The sequence below is a fragment of the Phycodurus eques genome, chromosome 12 (genome assembly GCF_024500275.1).
Source record: "Phycodurus eques isolate BA_2022a chromosome 12, UOR_Pequ_1.1, whole genome shotgun sequence".
NCBI classification, from domain to species: domain Eukaryota; kingdom Metazoa; phylum Chordata; class Actinopteri; order Syngnathiformes; family Syngnathidae; genus Phycodurus; species Phycodurus eques.
In genome coordinates, this window is record NC_084536.1 from 8,343,892 (window position 1) to 8,364,762 (window position 20,871).

Genomic DNA, 20,871 nt, shown 5'->3' on the forward strand with positions numbered 1-20,871 from the left:
TCCGCTGTTGTGTTTGGGAGCCCATTTGTTGATAATGTCTGTTGTGCAAGGGGGCGGTTAGTTAACGTGTTCACATAACATTTTTTTTTGGGTTGCGCAATGACTTTCGTCGTCCTCTAAGTGGGTCACGGTTTGTCTTGTAACGTGTGCGTTTGTGTTTGAATGCGTGTGTGCGGGTCCCTTTGAAAAAAAGAAAAATGAAAAAAACGCGTATGCAACATGTTCCAGAAAACCAGCCGCACTTGTAACGCTGCTTATATAAAAGCGTTACATAAAACAATGAAGCCGAGCCCAACGGGGAAGGCCTCTTCTCGTCATTTTGGGATGATCCTAGCACAAATGTTTGCCATGTTGAAACATTTATGCCCTCGTATGAATATTATGTGTGAGCCATAGCAATAAATATGCAATATACACGTATGTGTAATCATGTGCCTGGCGGGACTGGAGAGGAGTTATACAACGACACTCGCAACCTTACATAAGTGGGACGAGCGGCCGGCCAATGAGGGAGATCGTCGCGCATCATGTGACCCGTCTAAGCGAATGGGACCACGGCAAACTGCAGCTAGTGAGCGGAGCAGGAGCAACAAACACTGGCAAACGAGCGAGCTGGTCGACGTCGTTAGCCGCCCGGGATAACTTAGCTGTGGAGTGTCGACAAGAAAATCTTGACTTTTTGTTCTGTTTTACCCATTAAGGAGGACGTTTTTATTAACATTCGAGTCGTCGTTCGAGAGTGTGGATTTGTTGGTGTAAGTGGTTGTTGTGTGTGTGTGTGTGTGTGTGTGTGTGTGTGTGTAGCGGCTTGGTCGACGTTAGCTCGATGTTAAAATATTGCTAACTTGTCTGCTATTTAAAAAGGAAAAAAAAAAAAAGACAACCGGGGGCGAGAGTTTATAGTTATTTAGTAATTAAGGTTACTCCGCTTTAATTTATCGTCAAGCTTGACTTGATTATTTTTTTTTTTTGCCCTGCTTGAATGAGGTGGATATTAATTTAAGCTTCTTATTCGCTAAACTGCAACCGGTTTATTTAACGCGTGTAACAACGACAACAAAAAGGCTCATAGTCTGGTGTGTTGAATCCAGAATGAATCCGAATCGACTCCCAATGGCGAGTGCGCGATCACATTCTGGTGTTTTCTTGGAGGGCAGAGAGTTACGATAAGTCCTCTGACCCCTCTTAACTCGTATTTGTGTGTGTTTTTTTTTGGTTTAATAGTGACTTTATCTTTATTGTATTTTTGTATTTATTTATTAAATACATTAACCATGGAGGTTGAACTGCTACTTCACCCGCTTTCGCACCCTTCCGCCCCGGGCATCTGCCCCGAAATGCTGGAGGTTGCGGCGGAGGCCAGCCGCGCCGGGGATTTTAGCTTGGCCGCTGAGATCTACAGCTCGCAGCTGGCCGACCTCCAGCAACCCGACAGGGGCTTGTGCCTCCGCAAGGCTGACTCCCTAGTACGCGCCGGGCGGATCTCCGAGGCGCTGGACTCGTACTGCGCCGCGGCCAGCCTGGGGAAACTGCGGCCGGAGGAACTGCCACTGCTGGTGGACAGTATCGCCCGGAGCCTCCGAGAGAAGGAACCGGGCCTCCGGAGCACCAGCGGCGGGGAAGAAAGCGAGGACGCTGATGGGGAAAGCACCGAAGACGACCCACTGGACTTGTTTTCATGCGGCTTGTGCCGGTGCCTGCTCCACGAACCTTCCACGGTGGAGTGCGGGCACACATTCTGCAAACGCTGCCTGGATGCCGACGCGGTGACGGACTGCGTGCACTGCAAGCGAGGCCTGGTCCGGAAGGAGGGTCTACCGAACGGCCGCCGGCTGGACGTGGTGCTTGGCGGCCTTCTGGACAAACTCTTCGCCACCGAGAGCCGAGCGCGCCGGCTGTGGATCGACGGTGAGGTGCTGTGGCAGGGCCGGAACCTGACAGAGGCCCTGGAGAAATACGACGAGGCGGTGGAATTGGGTAAGAAAATAAAAAAATTTGAATGCTCTTTTTTTATTTTTATTTTTTTTGGGCAACAGGTGACCTACTTTCACCTAGCTAACTTCAGGGTGTTACCAGCTGGTGGCGCTAGTGTGGCGCCACACACAGGGGTCACGTTATATCACTGGACCTCATTCTGTAACGAGCACACAATATGTACATATTTTTGTAGTGTTCCCAGAGAGAGGATTCACATGCTTACAATACAAAATAATAATCAAAAAATATTTTGCTCTCATTCGTTAACTGTCAAAACGATCAATTTCTCAATCATTTCACACTTTTATCCCATGAAATGCCAGGTTATTTGAATTGTTTAATTTTAATCACACCAAATTGACTTTATTTCTATAATTAGTAGAGGGATGGGGCTTTGTTGATTCTACCATCCATCCATCCATCCATTTTCTGAGCCGCTTCTCCTCACTAGGGTCGCGGGCGTGCTAGAGCCTATCCCAGCTGTCATCGGGCAGGAGGCGGGGTACACCCTGAACTGGTTGCCAGCCAATCGTAGGGCACATACAAACAACCATTCGCACTCACAGTCACACCTACGGGCAATTTAGAGTCTCCAATTAATGCATGTTTTTGGGATGTGGGAGGAAACCGGAGTGCCCGGAGAAAACCCACGTAGGCACGGGGAGAACATGCAAACTCCACACAGTCGGGGCCGGGGATTGAACCCGGATCCTCAGAACTGTGAGGCTGACGCTCTAACCAGTCGATCACCGTGCCGCCTGATTCTACCATTATAGTATCAAATCATGCACCATTTAAAAGAAAAGTAGTAATATGTGACATTTTTTTACTGCATTGCACAAGGATCAAGCGTTTTCCTATAGTTGGCCAATTTATGAGGGGGGAAATGTCCTGACGGATTAATTTATATCATCAACTCTGTAAATTGAATGGAATTTTCTCCAGAGAGGTTCACAAGGTTTAAATACAGAATTACAAGCATGTCATCATACAGCAATATTTATTCTATATTTTTTTTCTTTCTTGAATCCCTGAATCAAATCATAATTTTCATTTTCACAATATTATCCCATTTAAATGCCAAATTAATCTGAACAATGGTAATCACAGCAACATTCCTTTTTTTTATTTTTAAGAAAAGCTCAAATTGTGTATTGCTACTTTTTATGTAATGCCAAATACTCTCTTTGGTTACCTTTTTGTGGTTTAAAAATGCCTAATTAAAATCTCCCCTTTTAATCTCTCTGCCATTACACTATCAACACATAAAATAGAAGTAAAATAGTGATGCACCAAGATTATTTTCTTGCAGTTGGCCAAGTCATAAAAAATAATTCTGACAAATAGACCCAAATATCGACAAATTGAGTGAAAGTACGTTTTATTTACATTTACAGTGTGGATTCACAAAGTGTTGCACACGTTAGTTAAAATTTAGAATCACAAACAGTTTAAGGTTAATATAAAACGAAATAACTTACAGGAATGCCTTTTCAAACAAATGTTTTCAAAAATGTCTACAATAGTGACACAGTAGGACAGTAAAATATATACGCAGTAATGATATAATACAACACTGTTGCCCTATAGCAACAGCTACACTAATTAATATATGATGCGCCCAGACTATTGGGTTACCTCGTTCGTGCGTAATTGGATGCCTCCCACATAAGACTTTGTTTCATAAGTACCAGCACGTTGAGTAACATTGAGGTCACGCTTATGGAAATGATATGTAACTGTGTGAGTCACACGTGGGCTCGCGAAAGTGCACTTTGTCCAGACAGGGACAGAACACACTGACACTGAGCTGGCAGAATCGTAGTGATTCATACCAGTGTGCAATTTGCTTTCAAAAGTTAACATTACTTTTAAAAAAAAAAAAATACTTAAAGGAGGCTCTTCTGTTGAGTATGATTTTTTTTTTTTTAATTTTTTTTTTTTTCTCTCTCTCTCTCTCTCTTGTTCTTTGGATTTTTCTTTCTTTTTGGGTCATAAGTGTGATAAGGCATGCAAAAGGTATCTTAAGTACACAATTTACACTATGTATCTATACTAGAAAATAACTCACTGGATTTAAGCATGGCAGGCTTTTTGTAGAGGTGTGTGTGTATTTCCCAGAAAAATAGCACAGTTAGCTAAAAACTTTTAAATGTCATTACCATCACATGTCATGACATACATAGTGCACTGTGGTGGTGATGACAGAAACGAAAATCAAAAGTGCCCGAAATCAAATAAACACCCACATATCTAAACCAATCATACAATGTCATTAATCCAGTCACTCACGCCTCTCACAATAATAACAACAAAAGGTCTGTCGTTAGCTATATTTATAGGATCGATCGAGTGTGCTGCTGTTTTTGTTTATTTCCCCTCCACATGTCGCCTCTTTGTCACGTTTTACTGACTGGCCTACTTATATTGTCCACTTGACCTGACTTTGTCTCAATTGTGTGTGTGCAGCGCCAGCTTCAGGCCGCCTACTGTGCCAGCGCGCTGAGCTACACATGGAGATGAGCAACGTGAGTCGGGCACTGAAGGACGCCAGCAGCCTGTGTCAAATTAAACCTCTCTGGCCAAAGGTGAGTTTGGTGGTGGCAGAACCCAGTTGTACCTTTCTGGGACAATAAACCTCGACAAGTATGACATGTTAACAAAAGTATTTTGCTGTTTGTCCGAATGTTAGCATGTGACAGATATAAGGCAAAGGGGGACATAGCATTTAATTAAAAAAAAAAAAATTCTGGGTAGAGATGCACGGATTTGTTTGTTTCATTTTACTCTTTTTGGTAATTTTGTGTTTTAGTGCAGTGGTTCTCAACTGTTGTCACCCTGGGACCCACATACCTTATTGTAGCATAGTTGGGACCCACTTGTATAGAAGTTAATAATAATAAAAAACATGTTTTGTATAAAAATAGCCTCTGAAAATGCATGTATAGTTTAATATAGTGTTTTCAAACGCTGTACAGTACTGCGAGAAGCATATTGCGCGCTATGACGAACTGTATTTGTTCACGGAATAAACTAGTGGCTAAAGATCAAGGCAGCTACACTTCCAGTCGCATACCTATATGTTCCATGTGGGATCTTGGTACGCTTCTGTACTGTACTAGAAAAATCAAAATAAGATTTAAAAAAAACTGTCTGCAACCCACCCAAAATTGGTTCACGACTCACTTTTGGGTCCTGACCCGCCAGTTGAGACTCACTGGTTTCTTTTTTCAGTTTTTTTGTACTTTTTAAAAAATATATAATTGCTGTTTTTCTTTTTTTTCCCACATTTTTGTCAATTATGTGCAATTTTATTTTGTATTAACTTTTTTGTTTTTCAAATTTTCTTACTTTCTATTTTCCATTTTCCAACGTCTTTTTCCTGATTTTTGTACTTTTATATTTCTTTACTTTTATTGTTAATTCTGTTTTTAATGATTAACTATCATTTTTGTATTCGGTATATTTCCCATTTTATGCTTTATTTTTTATTTTTTTTCTAATTTTATTTTTTTCCTTCTTTTGCAATTCTTCTCTCCTTATTTTTGGACGGTTTATTTTTTCTAATTTAAAATTTTTTTACATTTTAAATTTGTGCAATACTTCTATCAAATTGACTGCATTTAGTTTTGTATTTTTTGCTTTGTTTCCCCTTTTCACCCTAATTTTACTAGGTTTTTTAAATTATCGTTTTTATGTTTATTAATGTGAAATATGCAAGACACGGCGGGACCGTACTGTATTTATTTATTATACAGGCGCGACACTGACACTTTCATGATTGGCCAAAATGCCAAAAGAAAATATTCCTTTTTTTATACAGTTCCTCACGTAAATATAATAATTGATTCCATAATATGTCACTTATTTGTCTTCGTGTTGGCAGGCTCACTACCTGAAGGCCACCACGCTAAGCAAAGCGTCACGCAACGATGAGGCCCTGCAGGAGTACTTCCTGTGTGTGGCTCTCAAACCCAACTGGACCAAAGTCAGATCGGAGGCTCAGAAAGTAAGCCCGGCGTGTGTCCATTTTTTGTCACGTAGCCGTTATGCCTGCCTTACTCAAGTGTTTTCTTCGGCGCAGGTCCTTGCCGAGCTCTTCTCCTCAGTGTTTGAGAACCAAGACATGCCCACGCCACTGCACCCCCTCCAGGGCGGGGTGGCCTTGCGCCCCGTCAAGGCCCCCGTCCTGCTGAGGACCCTGAGACCCCTTGCTCAGAAGCCTGCTTCATCCTTGCAGGTAAAACTCAAAACAAACAACCAAAATACATTTTAAACTGTACTAAGTAATATTGTATATTATACAGTGGTACCTTGGCTTATTAGGTTTTTTTCGAGATATCATTGCTCAGCTGATTTGTCTTGTTAAGAACGCTAGCTATGGTGGCAGCGAACTTCACAGCCAGCAGCAGTTAGGCAAATAGTGAACACTTCTTCAAAAAATAGGCTTCAAGCTTAGTAATGCCACACCCAGATATGAAGTTCACTGTCAAACTAACCATAAAACAAAGAACTACATTACGTAATTAATCAAACCACATAATTTGCAAAAGTCAGAATCAGAATCATCTTTATTTGCCAAGTATGTCCAAAACACACAAGGAATTTGTCTCCGGTAGTTGGAGCCGCTCTAGTACAACAGACAGTCAATTTACAGAACACTTTGGAGACATAAAGACATTGACAAAAAACAATTGTGCAAAAAGATGCAGAGTCCTCTAGCACTTAGAGCAGTTCGAATGATTAATATTGCAATAGTCCGGTGCAATGACCATTGTCTGCTAGCTTAATGCTAACACTCAATGCAAAACGCCACAGACAGGCTAACAAAACTAGCATTGATGATGCAGTCATTATAAACTTTAAGGTAACGGCTACTTGAACACTAGACTTTACACCGATCTGATCAGCATCGGCCGATAATTAGCATTTTATGCTGATCTGCTTTGTCAAAATTCGCTGAGGCTCCGCAAAAGACATTTACTCCGCGTTGCCATTGTTTACAGTATATTTGAATCCAAAAGAGAGTTTAGTTTTAGCCTTGTCACATGTCTTCAGACATAATACTGTAAATGTCTGACAACCAATACAGTTATTTAAAAAAAATAGAAACATGTCGGCGGTGTGGGACAGACAACATATCTGAGACAGACAACACGTAATGCCTGGATCAGACCAAGACAAATTTGGTCTTTCACAATTGCACTATCTCAGACTACTGCAATAAAATCTTGTTCCGATACCACCACATCCCGTCATTTACGATCACTGCACTTTATCGTCAACTCAAATGCGACAGGATACACTCGTTACCATGGCGACGACGACAACGATGGATTGCGCCGTGTGTATTATAAGAACAAAATGGGGAATTGCTCTTTCAGGATTGCACTGTCAGAGTACTGCAATAAAATATTGTATTCCGATACCACCGCATCCCGGTTTTTACGCTCATTAGTCTTTATCTTGTAAACTCAAATGCGACCGGATACACTCGTTACCGTGGCGACGACAACAAGAGTGGATCGTGCCAACTGTATTATAAGGACTAAATGGGGGAAAACGTGTACTGGTGGTCACCCGTGCTCGGGAGAGGACTTTAATTCAAGGATTGCTTGAGGTATGTTCATATACCTTTTAATACGATGCGGCTCACAAGCGGGCAACAAAACGTTATGTAGCCTAGTAAGCTAGTGCTAGCACTAACGGTTGTGCGTAAACATGCCAGCATTCTGTAAAATCATGCTTTAAATTTTTGGTGTGTGTGAAGTAATTTAATTACAATAAAGTAATTTAATTACAGGAAGTTAGCACCCATTATTTCTGTCATGTTGTAATGTTGGTTTGGCCTGACTGATTAGAATACATGACCTGAATAGAGAATACTTTTGAAGATACTCGGTATACAGTACACAAGTCTGTACAGTAAATGAACAAGTCATTTAAATAGACACATTGCTCCATCTTGTGATCAGATCGGTGATCGGTTGTTGTTTTTAAACTCTGTGATCGGCCCAAAAAAATCCTGATCGTGTAAAGCCTATTGGACATAAACAGTGCAGCAACACATAATGACAGACAAAATAATATTCACAGGCATAGTTTTTATCCACTGCAAAAAAATACTATTACTGCAGCTTCCTGATCTTTGTTGTGACCATCTTCATCTAACACTTATTAATACGTAGCTTTAAACCCATCTGTTGGGTGTCGAGCACGTATTAATGCGTATTTTCCGTTTCTTCACGGGAAGTGGTAGAGGACACTTTGATGTACCTCCCTACAAAGATTCAACAGCCTACTAATAGCGAAACCGCCAGCAGAGGGCAGTGATGGACCATTTTTAGATTTGACACAACACTGTAAGCCTGACATGCGCTGTAGAGCGGCGCAGACAGCCGGGAAGTCAGACGAGCTGAAGCGTTTTACACTCTTGAGACAATAGTATATGTAAAGTATGCGCAGAATATCTATTGTGGTAGTTAGCACAATTGTGTGTTTGTGTCAGAAATGTGTTTTAACTGAGATCTTGTATGACGAGGATCATGGTCGCCATGTCAACAGCCAGGAAAAAACACGAAGCGTCATGACTGACGTGATATCCGGTGAGTTCGCGTCACTCACAGGTGCCCGATCAAATTTGTTGTTGCAGTATTTAGATGACGTTCCCCACGACGTACTTCAGTTGTGCACAGACTGCAAATAACTTACGTGTCGTCTGAGACGCTGCAAAATAGTGCCACAGAGACGTGTTTTTTCACCGACGATTAAAAAGACTTTATTGGCGGTCAGATAGTTACAGTACTATGCCACAAGACACGTGACAAGGCTAAAAATAAACTAGCTTTTGGATTCATACGTGATAGCGGCGTGGAGTAAATGTCTTTTGCGCAGCCGATCGATGACGTCATTGATCGGATCGGCGAATGTGACATGAAAGCCGATCAGCGTAAAATGCTAATTATCGGCCGATGCTGATCAAACCGATCAGATCAGTGTAAAGTGTCGTATTTTGGGGTGCTGGAATGGATTTTTGGCATTAATTTTAATGGGCAAAGATGATTTGAGATACACATGTTTTGAGTTACACGTGTGGTCATGGAGTTAATTAAACTTGTAAGTCAAGGCACCACTCTGTATTGTCCTTTTTTATAATGTGCTTAAAACTATAGTGTTGATCCAGCCTCCCGTGATATTTTTCTGTTCAGGACTCTGACTCGAGCGCGACAGAAAGCTCCTTGACGGACGAGTTGTCTTCCAGAGCGTGGGAGTCTTGTTATCCACCACCTGAGGGAAGTGCCACCAGCAACAAGAGCCTGGCTGAGGTCCTGGCCTCTGTACCACCAGTGCCACCCATTGGGTTTAAGAGGAAACAGAGTGATGACGGATGCTTCAATCCTCCCGCCAAGCTGCTCAAACCTGGTTGGAACCCCACTGGATTAATACATTCCAAATTGAAATCTCAGAAATAAGGCCCATATTTGATTTTGAAGACCAGCTCATTAGTAGATGAGGTTAAAAAAAGAAGTTTGTATGTGCGCAAAATATCTAAAATACTTTAATGTCATACTAAAATAATCCATTTTATATTATTTATAATTTTGTTATATTAAAGAAAATGGTTTGTAAAGGTGTATGTAGAATTGTTTATTTTAATATTTAATACTTTTTTTAGTGCCATTATTAATTTAATTGTAATTATTGAACTAATTGTTTTTGTAAAATTTACTCTGACTAAAAATAAATTCTTGACATTATCATTGCTATAATTGAAATTAAGATTATTTAATAAAATACATTTAAATTGAAAAAAAAATCAGTGGGCATTTAAATTGAAATGAATTATTCTCATTGACGTTAAATTTAGCTATACTTGTAATATGAGAAATTTAAAATATTTTAAAATGTTTAAGTTGTATTTTAGAATGGAAATAATAAATTCTCATTTCGTGTTATTTAAAATTGATTATAATTAACCTATCATTAATATAACTGCGATTAAGATTATTTGATAAAATTAATTCAAAATTGCTTAAAAAAACAATGTTTTATTTTTTAAATGATTTTCATTGTCAATCTTAAATTTTAACTGATGACTTATAATTATTTGTCATAAGTTTAAAAATAAAACGTAAAAATTATTTTTATTTTAATAAAATAATTCAGTCTCCTTGTCAGTGTTATAATAATTTGATAATTAACCTGTTATTTAATACAATAGTGGCAAAATGTTAACGTGTACAGTATCTGTTTTTCGAATAATAAAATCCATTCCCATTTAAAAGCTGTATTAATTTATTATTAACCAATTGCTTAATAAAATAGTATTAAAGTGAAATTGCTTGTTTTACTTTTTATGTACAATAACAAACCATATCAATAAATCATTTAATGAAAATCAATGATTAAATATAAATAAATAAAAGTACATTTAAATTGACAGCTTTTGGAGCTAAAGCGGCTAAATTAAGCAACAAATATTACAAGACTCTTGGTAATGCAACTTCTCGGTGGGCTGGATTTATAAAAAAAAAGTTGTGATTCGTATGTGCCATACTTTTCCCACCCTTGATTAAAGGGTCAAATGGTTGTTCTGCAGGTGAGTCGAGCAGCGTCAAGATGGCGACTGCATGCATGGGGAGAGTGGTGCCTACTGAGCTGTTGGACAGTGGCGACATGGAGTGTTCGCTCTGTATGAGGCGAGTGGCTAGTATGCTTAACGTGACGGAGGATAAATTCACACACCCTTCCCTAATGTCATAATCATCTTCCAGGCTGTTCTACGAGCCGGTGGCCACGCCCTGTGGACACACCTTTTGCCTCAGGTGTCTCGAGCGCTGCCTGGACCACAACCCCAACTGCCCTCTGTGCAAGGAGAACCTCTCAGAGGTGAATATTCATGAACTCTACCATTTTAGGGTGATGTTGGGCATTTCCTTGGTCCTTTTAATAAAAAAAAAAAAAAAAAAAAAAACATGGAATGAAAACTTCAAACGCCTTTAAAATCCTCCATAACAAATACTAAGTTCATGAAAAACAATTGACTAAAGTATATGACCTATTCTTCTGCCCACACTGATCTCCTGATGAATCTGCCCACACTGATCTCCTGATGAATAATGTTAATTTTGCGCTGTTTAAAGGTCCCATACTTTTTAAAATATTTTGTGGTTATATTGGCTCTCCGGTGCCTCCAGTAAGCATGTGAAATATGAATTAAAATCGTCATTCGCATTCCAGAGTTCCAGACGTTTTTCTATCGAGAGGCCTGAATCAGGTTGTTCAAATTTCTCGAGCTTATCTACATAACTAGCGAAGATCTCCGCCTACCTGTCTGCTCCCCAGCCAGTGCTGTCAACATAACAAACACGTGTACTCTCACAAGTGGGTCTTCGATATGGAGCAAACCAATCAGAGGAAATGGGGCGGTTTGAGACAAATATGGACAAAGCGGAGACACAACTGGCTCAAACAGAAGTAGCTGTCAGAGGATCCTTTTCTGGACACTTGTATGACAAAACCAGTGTTTTTTGTTTTGTTTTGTTTTTTTAAATGAAATTGACAGTTTTATACTAAGTCCATGATAGCGAGTCACTCGAGGTCTAAATACCCAAAATATGGGACTGTGGAAATCCGTACAGTGACGCAGAAGAAGACATAAAATGTGGGTTTTATGGGTGAGTACTGACATTCCGAGCAAGTTTAATATATTCCCCTTAACGCATCGCGCCTGGTAATGTCCAAAAAGTCAAGCATCATTAAGTTCTATGGCCGAAATTGAAAATATATATGAGTGCTTTCGTGTGTACGACACAGTTTTTTAGGAAAGATTCACTTTATTTGTACATTCTTAGGTCGTGTTAAATAAAAAACAACAACAACAACAACAAAAAACACTGATTCCCTTAAATTATTGGAGTGATTGATTTATTTTATTTTCCTCATTAATGTTTGTGGGCGTCTTCCACTAACAAAGCACAAAATTCTCTTTTGAATATGGAAAATAACAGACACGATCGTGTCCATCCCACCTCCTCTTTGTCCCATATGAAGTGGCCAAACACGGCTCGCTACTTGAAGTCACCACAAAAGAAGGGGAAAAAACTGAATTTTGTCCTGATGTAGTTTGCTTTGCTGTTGGTTTTAGTCAATTGTCAATGATGGCTCCTTCAAAAGCAAACTACTATAGAGTTTGTATATGAGCAATAACTAATAGCTGTCGCATCTCACCCACGTCAGTTCTTGGCCACGCGAGGCTACAAGAAGACACTGCTGATGGAGGAGGTCCTGCAGCGCTACCTCACCAGCGAGCTGGCGGAGAGGAAGAAGATCCACGAGGAGGAAATGAAGGAGCTCTCCAAGTGAGTTTAAACAGGTGGCGCTGTAAACCCTCTTGCCACAACGTAATCCGTGTGACTCACTCCCAAAATGTACTCCTGCTCCAGCTTGAACCAGGAAGTGCCCATCTTCATTTGCACCATGGCCTTCCCCACCATCCCATGTCCGCTGCACGTGTTCGAGCCGCGCTACCGCCTCATGATCCGCCGCTCCATGGAGACGGGCACCAAGCAGTTTGGCATGTGCATCGCCGACGAGCTCAAAGGCTTCGCCGACTACGGCTGCATGTTACAGGTGAGTGACACTCACCTCCTCCCAGCAATATTTGCCCGATTAATTCACCCCCAAATTGCTTCATTTAAATTTAAAAGGAACAATTTTACAATCTAGTTTTTTATTTATTAACTCTTCTTACTTATTAAATTATAAACAATACCATGAATGAGTGATTTATTATTTTTGTTGCGATTACTATTTTATACACCCATTTTAACACTTGTGTTCTATTTTTAAGCTTCTAGTTTTTCATCAAATTATTTGAAAACAAGACTGAAGAATATTCTATTAGTAAATTAAAACTTATACATAATTTTTTGCTGTAATTAAAATGTTATTAAATGGTAATGAAATATGCTTTCTTTTTTCTGAAATTGGTTAAAATGTATTGTAAATAATAAAATATCAAAATATAATGTTGAATCATGTAGAAATTGGTAATTTCACCAAATTGCTTTAAACTTGCATACTAATAAAAATTGAGCATGAGTTTATACATGTATATATGAAATTGTTTCTTTAATGTAGCTGTTTTTGTCTAAATTGGATAGTTAAAATATATATTCATTTATCTAATCAAGTAATGTTAATTGATTTATTGTAAATAATGCAAGGACCAAGTAATAGTATTTTTTACATGTAACGATTGTATTTTAATAAATTGGTAATTACATTGTAATTTTATTATGAATAATACCATTAAATGAGTATGAATAAATTAATAAATATTTGTATTTAACTTTTTTTTTAATTATCTTTATAATATCTTTAATATCTTAAAGGTGTAATATATATTTTCTTAATTTTCTAATTAATGCCTTAATTGAGTTATTGCAAGTAATACAATAAATAAATTGTATCTATTTTTTTAACCAATATTGGTAAGTATAATGCTTTACCCTTTTGTCTTTGATTTAAAAAAAAAAAAAACTAAATAATAATAATAATATCTTAATTATACATAAAATAAAAAATTACCACATTATTTTTATCTAATTCATCTACAAATAATCTGGCCCATCAGTCAAGTTGAAAAATCAAATGTGGCCCTTGAGCACAAATATTTGCCCATCCTTGATTTAGTGTTACAAAACGGTCTGTCTGTCCAGGTCCAAGACGTCAAGTTTTTCCCCGATGGACGCTCGGTGGTGGAGACCGTCGGGGTGTCTCGCTTCAAAGTCTTAAGTCATGGCCAGAGAGATGGCTACCACACTGCCAAAATTGAGTACCTAGAAGACAAAAAGGTAGGCCAAGCATCTTGGGAATCACCCCCCCCCCCCCCCCCCCCCAAAATAAAACGCATCAACATTGAATCCAGATATGTCTTGTCGTACGCTACAGGTGGAAGGCGACGAGCTGGTGGAGCTGCTAAAACTTCACGACGCCGTTTACGAGCAGGCCAGCAACTGGTTCACGTCGCTCAAAGACAACATGAAGACGCAAATCATCGGTCACTTTGGACACCTGCCCGGCAAAGACCCTGATCCCCAGGTGAGGCTCTTCTCTGGACGAAAAAAGGGGGGAACATTTCGAGAAGGGCCGAAATGTCTTTTTTTTCGATACAGATTATTGTTAATCAAGGAGGCCGATACACTGGGGAACACAATTTTTGTTGAGTTAGTTCTGACAGCTGTTTTTAACTAATTTTTGGGTGCGGAATCTATAACTGATCTCAGTTTTTCTCTTATCATGTCAAGTTTTTGAACAAAGGAAATATATACCTATGTTAATAAAACACTAAGATGGAATAGTTACAAGCTTTGAAAACTAAAAAACAGCATAAAACGAAATATAACTTACAATCCAAATTCCAATGAAGTTGGGATGTTGTGTTAATCATAAATAAAAACAGAATACAATGGTTTGCAAATCATGTTCAACCGATATTTAATTGAATACAAAGACAAGATATTTAATGTTCAAACAGATAAACTTTATTGTTTTTAGCAAATAATCATTAACTTAGAATTTTATGGCTGCAACACGTTCCAAAAAAGCTGGGACAGGGTCATGTTTACCACTGTGTTACATCACCTTTTCTTTTAACAACATTAAAACTGAGGACACTAATTGTTGAAGCTTTGTAGCTGGAATTCTTTCCCATTTTTGCTTGATCTACAGCTTCAGCTGTTCAACAGTCAGGGGTCTCCGTTGTCGTGTTTTACGCTTCATAATGCGCCACACGTTTTCAATGGGAGACAGGTCTGGACTGCAGGCAGGCCAGTCTAGTACCCGCGCTCTCTTACTACGAAGCCACGCTGTAGTAACACGTGCAGAATGTGGTTTGGCATTGTCTTGCTGAAATAACCGGGGGCGTCCATGAAAAAGACGTTGCTTGGATGGCAGCATATGTTTCTCCAAAACCTGTATGTACCTTTCAGCATTAATGGTGCCTTCACTGATGTGTATGTTACCCATGCCATTGGCACTAACACAGCCCCATACCATCACAGATGCTGGCTTTTGAGCTTTGCGTCCATTAACAGTCCGATGGTTCTTTTCCTCTTTAATGTACACACAGCACCCCATATTGACAGATTTATTAAAAAAAGAAAATCTAAAATATCACACAGCCATAAGTATTCAGACCCTTTGCTCAGGATTTAGTAGAAGCACCTTTTTAAACTAATACAGCCATGAGTCTTTTGGGGTTTTTCACGCCTGGATTTGGGGATCCTCTGCCATTCCTCCTTGCAGATCCTCTCCAGTTCTGTCAGGTTGGATGGTAAACGTTGGTGAACAGTAATTTTCTGGTCTCTCCAGAGATGGTCAATTGGGTTTAAGTCAAGGCTCTGACTGGGCCATTCAAGAACAGTCACAGAGTTGTTCTGAAGCCACTCCGTTATTTTAGCTGTTTGCTTAGAGTCATTGTCTTGTTTGAAGGTGAACCTTTGGCCCACACTGAGGTTCTGAGCACTCTGGAGAAGGTTTTCGTCCAGGAAATCCCTGTATTTGGCCGGATTCATCTTTCCTTCGATTGCAACCAGTCATCCTGTCCCTGCAGCTGAAAAACATCCCCCACAACATGATGCTGCCACCACCATGCTTCACTGTTGGGAGTGTATTGGACAGGTGATGAGCAGTGCCTGGTTTTCTTCACACATGCCACTCAGAATTAAGGCCAACAATTTCTATCTTGGTCTCATCAGACCAGAGAATCTTATTTCTCACCATCTTGGAGTCCTTCAGGTGTTAGCAAACTCCATGTGGGCTTTCACATGTCTTGCACTGAGGAGAGGCTTCCGTCGGGCCACTCTGCCATAAATCCCCGACTGGTGTAGGGCTCCAGTGATTGTTGACTTTCTAGAACTTTCTCCCATCTCCCGACTGCATCTCTGGAGCTCAGCTACAGTGATCTTTGGGTTCTTCTTTACCTATCTCACCAAGGCTCTTCTCCGATTGCTCAGTTTGGCCAAACGGCCACCTCAATCCCTCTGTCATCGCTTAATGCAGCTACCGTAATTAGCCTTAATTTGATCTTTTAAGTTTAGTAAGGTGCTAGTTGAGGTTACTTCCATTGCTACCATAACCCATTTAGGTGTCAAACTAGCCTGGGAACACCAACTCCACCGGTGTAGTGTAGTTACACAGAGCTACCAAAATATGTAGTTAAGCTTTTGTCTTATTAAAAAAAAAAAGGATTATTATATTATTATTTTAATTGCCACACCACAACCAATTTTGGCAAGATAGCCTGGGGAACCTCACTCCACCAGTGTTGTAGCTTTATGCAGCTATCGCTATATATAGTGCTTGCTTTATCGTTTTGTTCCAAAATGTCCCATTTCACTTTGGTTCAGCTGCTATTTACAACCCATTTAGGTGGCAAACTAGCCTGCAGAACCTCACACCCCGTGTGAACTGTATCTCTTAAAGGTCCCAGTTTATTATGTTTCAATTGCTACCGCAACCCATTTAGGCTGCAAACTAGCCTGGGGAACGTCACTCTAAAACTGTTGTAATTATACCCATTGAGACAGCAAGACTGAATGTGTTGTTTTTTGTGTTTGCGCAGGCGAGTGGCAGCGGCCCGGCGTGGTGCTGGTGGCTTCTGGCTGTGCTGCCACTTGAGAACCGGGCCCAGCTCACCATCCTGTCCATGAGCGCCCTGAAGGAGCGGCTGCTGGCCATCCGCAAGGTCCTCATCTTTGTCATGCGCAAGAGGCCACGGTGACAAGGGACGTCCGACCGAGACCTCCAGAACATTCGCGCACAACCAGTCAATCCAGTCACTTTATTTTGTCGTTTGCATCGTGTTGTTATACAAATCCTGTGTTTGCTTAAATGCTCGCCACTGTCGCTTCTTCTTCTTCTTCTTTCTTTTCACGTCAATGATGGAAAATAAGACCCTTATCGGACTGGCCTGGAGTCTAGTTGGCGACCTGATGGCGACGAGTCTCCACTGGTTGCGGAGATGACTCCGTGAAGTCTGGAGTCTTTGTATTTAAAAAAAAAAAAAAAAAAAAACGCTTATATCTTTACAAAAAAATTAATAAATCCCAATGTTTTGTCACAAAACTGCAAGTCATTACCACAATGCATTTGAACATCTCTAGCTATGCCCTCTTCAACCTCTGAAAGTATCAGTCACCCCAATGTTTTGGATTTTATGGAAGTGTTTCCTATATGCTTGTATATTTAAAGGAAAAAAAAAAAAAGTTGTTTTATGTCACAAAACTGTAATCATCACCACAGTGTATGTTGACATCTCTACTTATGCCCACTTCATAGTCTGAAAATATCAGAATGATCACCCCAAAATTTTTGATTTTATAAACTTAAAGCATTTTCCAATACACTTATAGTAAAATAATAATTTAAAAAAGCCCAATGTCGTTTTATATCACAAAATATCAGAACAATCACCCCAATAGTTTGGATTTTATGGACGTAAAACGTTTTCCTATATGCTTATGTATTTAATAAAAATAAAAAAGCCCAATGTTGTTCTTCAATCAAAAATAATTTACAAAATATTTTACTTAAAAATTGTCCGTGTTTCAATTGCTACCGCAGCCCTTTTAGGCGGCAAAGTAGCCTGGGAGAACTTTCCACCACTGAAGTGTCACTATAGCAGCTACCATAATGTTAAGTGAAAACTTTTAGTTTAACAATGCCCTGGTTTAAATTGTTTTCAACTGCTACTGCACCCAGTTTAGACAGTAAACTAGCCTGGGGAACCTCAATACATTTACTTGGCCACCACATTGTTTTAGCTTTGTGCAACTACTGCACTATTTATTTTTTATTTTTTTTATTATCACAAACTATCTGTTAAAAGAGGCCCTTTTCTACTTTGTAGCAATTTCTATTCCTCCCCCCCCCCCCCGTATAGGCAGCACACTAGCCTTGGGAACTTCACTCCCACACGCAGTCTTGTTGCTATTGATGTTATCATAATTAGTGTAAACTTAGTTAAAAATGGCCCTGGTGGTACAACACTCTGTTTTAGCTATATAAAGCTACTGCACTATTTTGGACAATCTTTATCTTTTATTAAAACAGGCCATTTATTACTTTGTTGCAATTGCTACCACAGCCCATTTAGGCACCACACTAGCCTTGGGAACCTCACTCCCCCACTCGGTGTTGTAGCATTATGCAGCTATGGCAATGCTCTGTATGATCTTGTATTTCTTAGTTCCAATAGGGTCCAGTTTTGGTTTGGTTTATTTTGTATTATATATTTTATATTGCGACCGCATCCCCCGTTAGGCAGCAAGCAAGCCGTGGGGAACCTCAATTTGTGTACATTACAACTCTGTAGCTGTATGCAGCTATAACTTAAGCATTCTTCTATTTTACGTCAACTGTATAGACCAAAAAAAAAAAGCAAAAACTCAAATGTACATAATCTTCCACGCTGGGCATATAGCATATCGGGGCTAGCTCTCCCTACTAGCGTTTGTTCTCCGTTCGATCCAGATGGTGGCTTGTGGTGCATTTTGGCACCCCCTTCCTCTCCTCACTAGTGTTGCAGTACTACTGTTGATGCTTGAATGTGAGTTGTCAGTGTTTATGTAACATGGAGGCCTTTTTCACATCTTTGTGTGTGTGCGCGCGTGCGTGCTCGCGTTACATTTACATACTTTTCTCACCGTGCGCGTGTGATGTTTGCGTCAAACTTCTTGAATGTATTGGTAGCAGCATTTATTCTCTTTTAAACTCAAAAGGACTTAAAAACGCATCAATTTGCACTCTTGCTGTCTGTCTGACGTGGAAATGAAAATTGTTGCTTACACTAATAATTTAAAAAAAAATAATTAAAAGCAGTTGGGTTTTAAATAACGGTAGGGAATGTTCCGGTGAGAAAGGCTAAATGTATTGTAAATGTTTTTCTTCTTCTCTTCTGTCCTGCCAAATATTTGTGATCTCTTTCATTGGCAGGATTCACGACATGCTGCGTTTCCCTGATTATTTGGAAAAGGGAGATGTATTTATTTTTTACTGTCAATAAATGAAACCAAATCGTGATACTTGTTTTTTTTTTGTTTTTTTTTCAAGAATTATTTAGACCGACTGTATATTTAAGAGACGATGTTTAATGGCAAGTCAAACTGAAGCCACATTTCAACCACATGCAATGACAAATTACAAACCCTAATTCCAATGAATTTGGAATATTGTGTAAAATGTAAATAAAAACGGAATACAATGATTTGCAAATCCATTTAAAAATATATTCAATTGAACACATTACAAAGATAGGATTGTTAATGTTCAAACTGCTATTTTTTTTTCTTTTCAAAATATTCACTCATTCACTGCAACACGTTCCTAAAAAGCGGGAACGGGCATGTTTACCACTGGGTTACATCACATTTGAACAACACTCAATAAACATTTGGGAACTAAGGACACTGTTGAAGCGTTGTTGGTAGAATTCTTTCCCATTCTTGCTTAATGTCCAACTTAAGTTGCTCAACAGTCCTGGGTCTCCGTTGTATTTTGCGCGTCATAATACGCTACACATTTTCAATGCGAGACAGGTCTGGACTGCTGGCAGGCCAGTCTTGTACTCACTCTTACTACAAAGCCACACTGTTGCAAAACATGCAGAATGTGGCTTGGCATTGTCTTGCTCAAATAAGCAGGGACGTCTCTGAAAATGACATTGCTTGGATGGCAGCATATGTCGCTCCAAAACCTATATGTACCTTTCAGTTATAATGGTGCCTTGATAGATGTGCAAATTACCCATGCCATGGTCACTAACACAGCAACATGGCTTTTGTACTTTACGCCGATAATAATCTGCATGGTCCTTTTGTTCTTTGGACTGCAGCACACAACGTCCATGATTTCCGAAAATAATATGAAATGTGGACTCGTCAGACCACAGCACACTTTTCCACTTTCCATTGGTCCATCTCAGATGAACCCGGGCCCAGAGAAGCTGGCGACGTTTCTGGGTGCTGTTCATCTATGGATTTCACTTTGCATGGTCGAGTTTTAACTTGCATATGTAGATGTAGCAACAGACTGTTTTAACTGACAATGGTTCTCTGAAGTGTTCCTGAGCCCACATGCCAATATCCATTACACGATCATGCCGGTTTTAATGCAGCGCCGCCTGAGGGATCGAAGGTCAAGGGCTATCAATGTTGGTTTTGGCCTTGCCGCTTGTGTGCAGAGATTTCTCCAGATTCTCTGAATCTTTTGATGATATTATGGACCGCAGATGATAAAACCGCTAAATTCCTTGCAATTGTGCGTTGAGAAACGCTCTTAAACAAAGAGGTCGAACCTCGACCCATCCTTGCTTTTGAACAACTGAGCCATTCGGGGATGCTCCTTTTCTACCCAATCATGACAGCTGTTTCCTGTGTGCTGTTCCAAACAAGTGTTTTTTGAGCATTCCTCAACTTTCCCAGTCTTTTGCTGCCCCTGTCCCAGCTATTTCGAAACATGTTGCAGGCATCGAATTCAAAATAAGATATTTAAAAAATATAATAATAATAACTTTCATCTGTTTGAAAATTAAATATCTTGGCTCTGTAGTGTATTCAACTTAATATGGGATGAAAAGGATTTGCAAATCATTGTATTCTATTTTTATTTACAATATTTGACACAACGTCCTAACTCAATAGGAACTCGAGTTTGTAAAATGTTCACAATGTGGAAATTTAATCCAATACAGTACATTAAGTACAGTTCAGTTGTATGTAACTTTGAAGTAGGATACATTAGCATAAGATTTTTTAAGAGCTGCTTTAAAACTTTTAGGTATTATTATTAGGATTATTTAACCTAGGTGAAGTACATTCTAAATGTAAA

At 39.5% G+C, this 20,871-nt stretch overlaps 1 protein-coding gene across 1 annotated transcript; it reads left to right on the forward strand.

The window, feature by feature from the left end:
• Positions 1-438: 438 nt before the first annotated feature.
• Positions 439-19,065, forward strand: lonrf2 (LON peptidase N-terminal domain and ring finger 2). The gene is made up of 12 exons (XM_061691597.1): positions 439-1,977; positions 4,447-4,565; positions 5,864-5,986; positions 6,062-6,217; positions 9,186-9,399; positions 10,577-10,676; positions 10,752-10,866; positions 12,217-12,338; positions 12,423-12,609; positions 13,701-13,835; positions 13,933-14,082; positions 16,607-19,065. Exons 1-12 carry the CDS (start codon positions 1,275-1,277, stop codon positions 16,763-16,765), a joined length of 2,283 nt encoding a protein of 760 aa, XP_061547581.1. The 5' UTR covers positions 439-1,274; the 3' UTR covers positions 16,766-19,065.
• Positions 19,066-20,871: the final 1,806 nt, after the last annotated feature.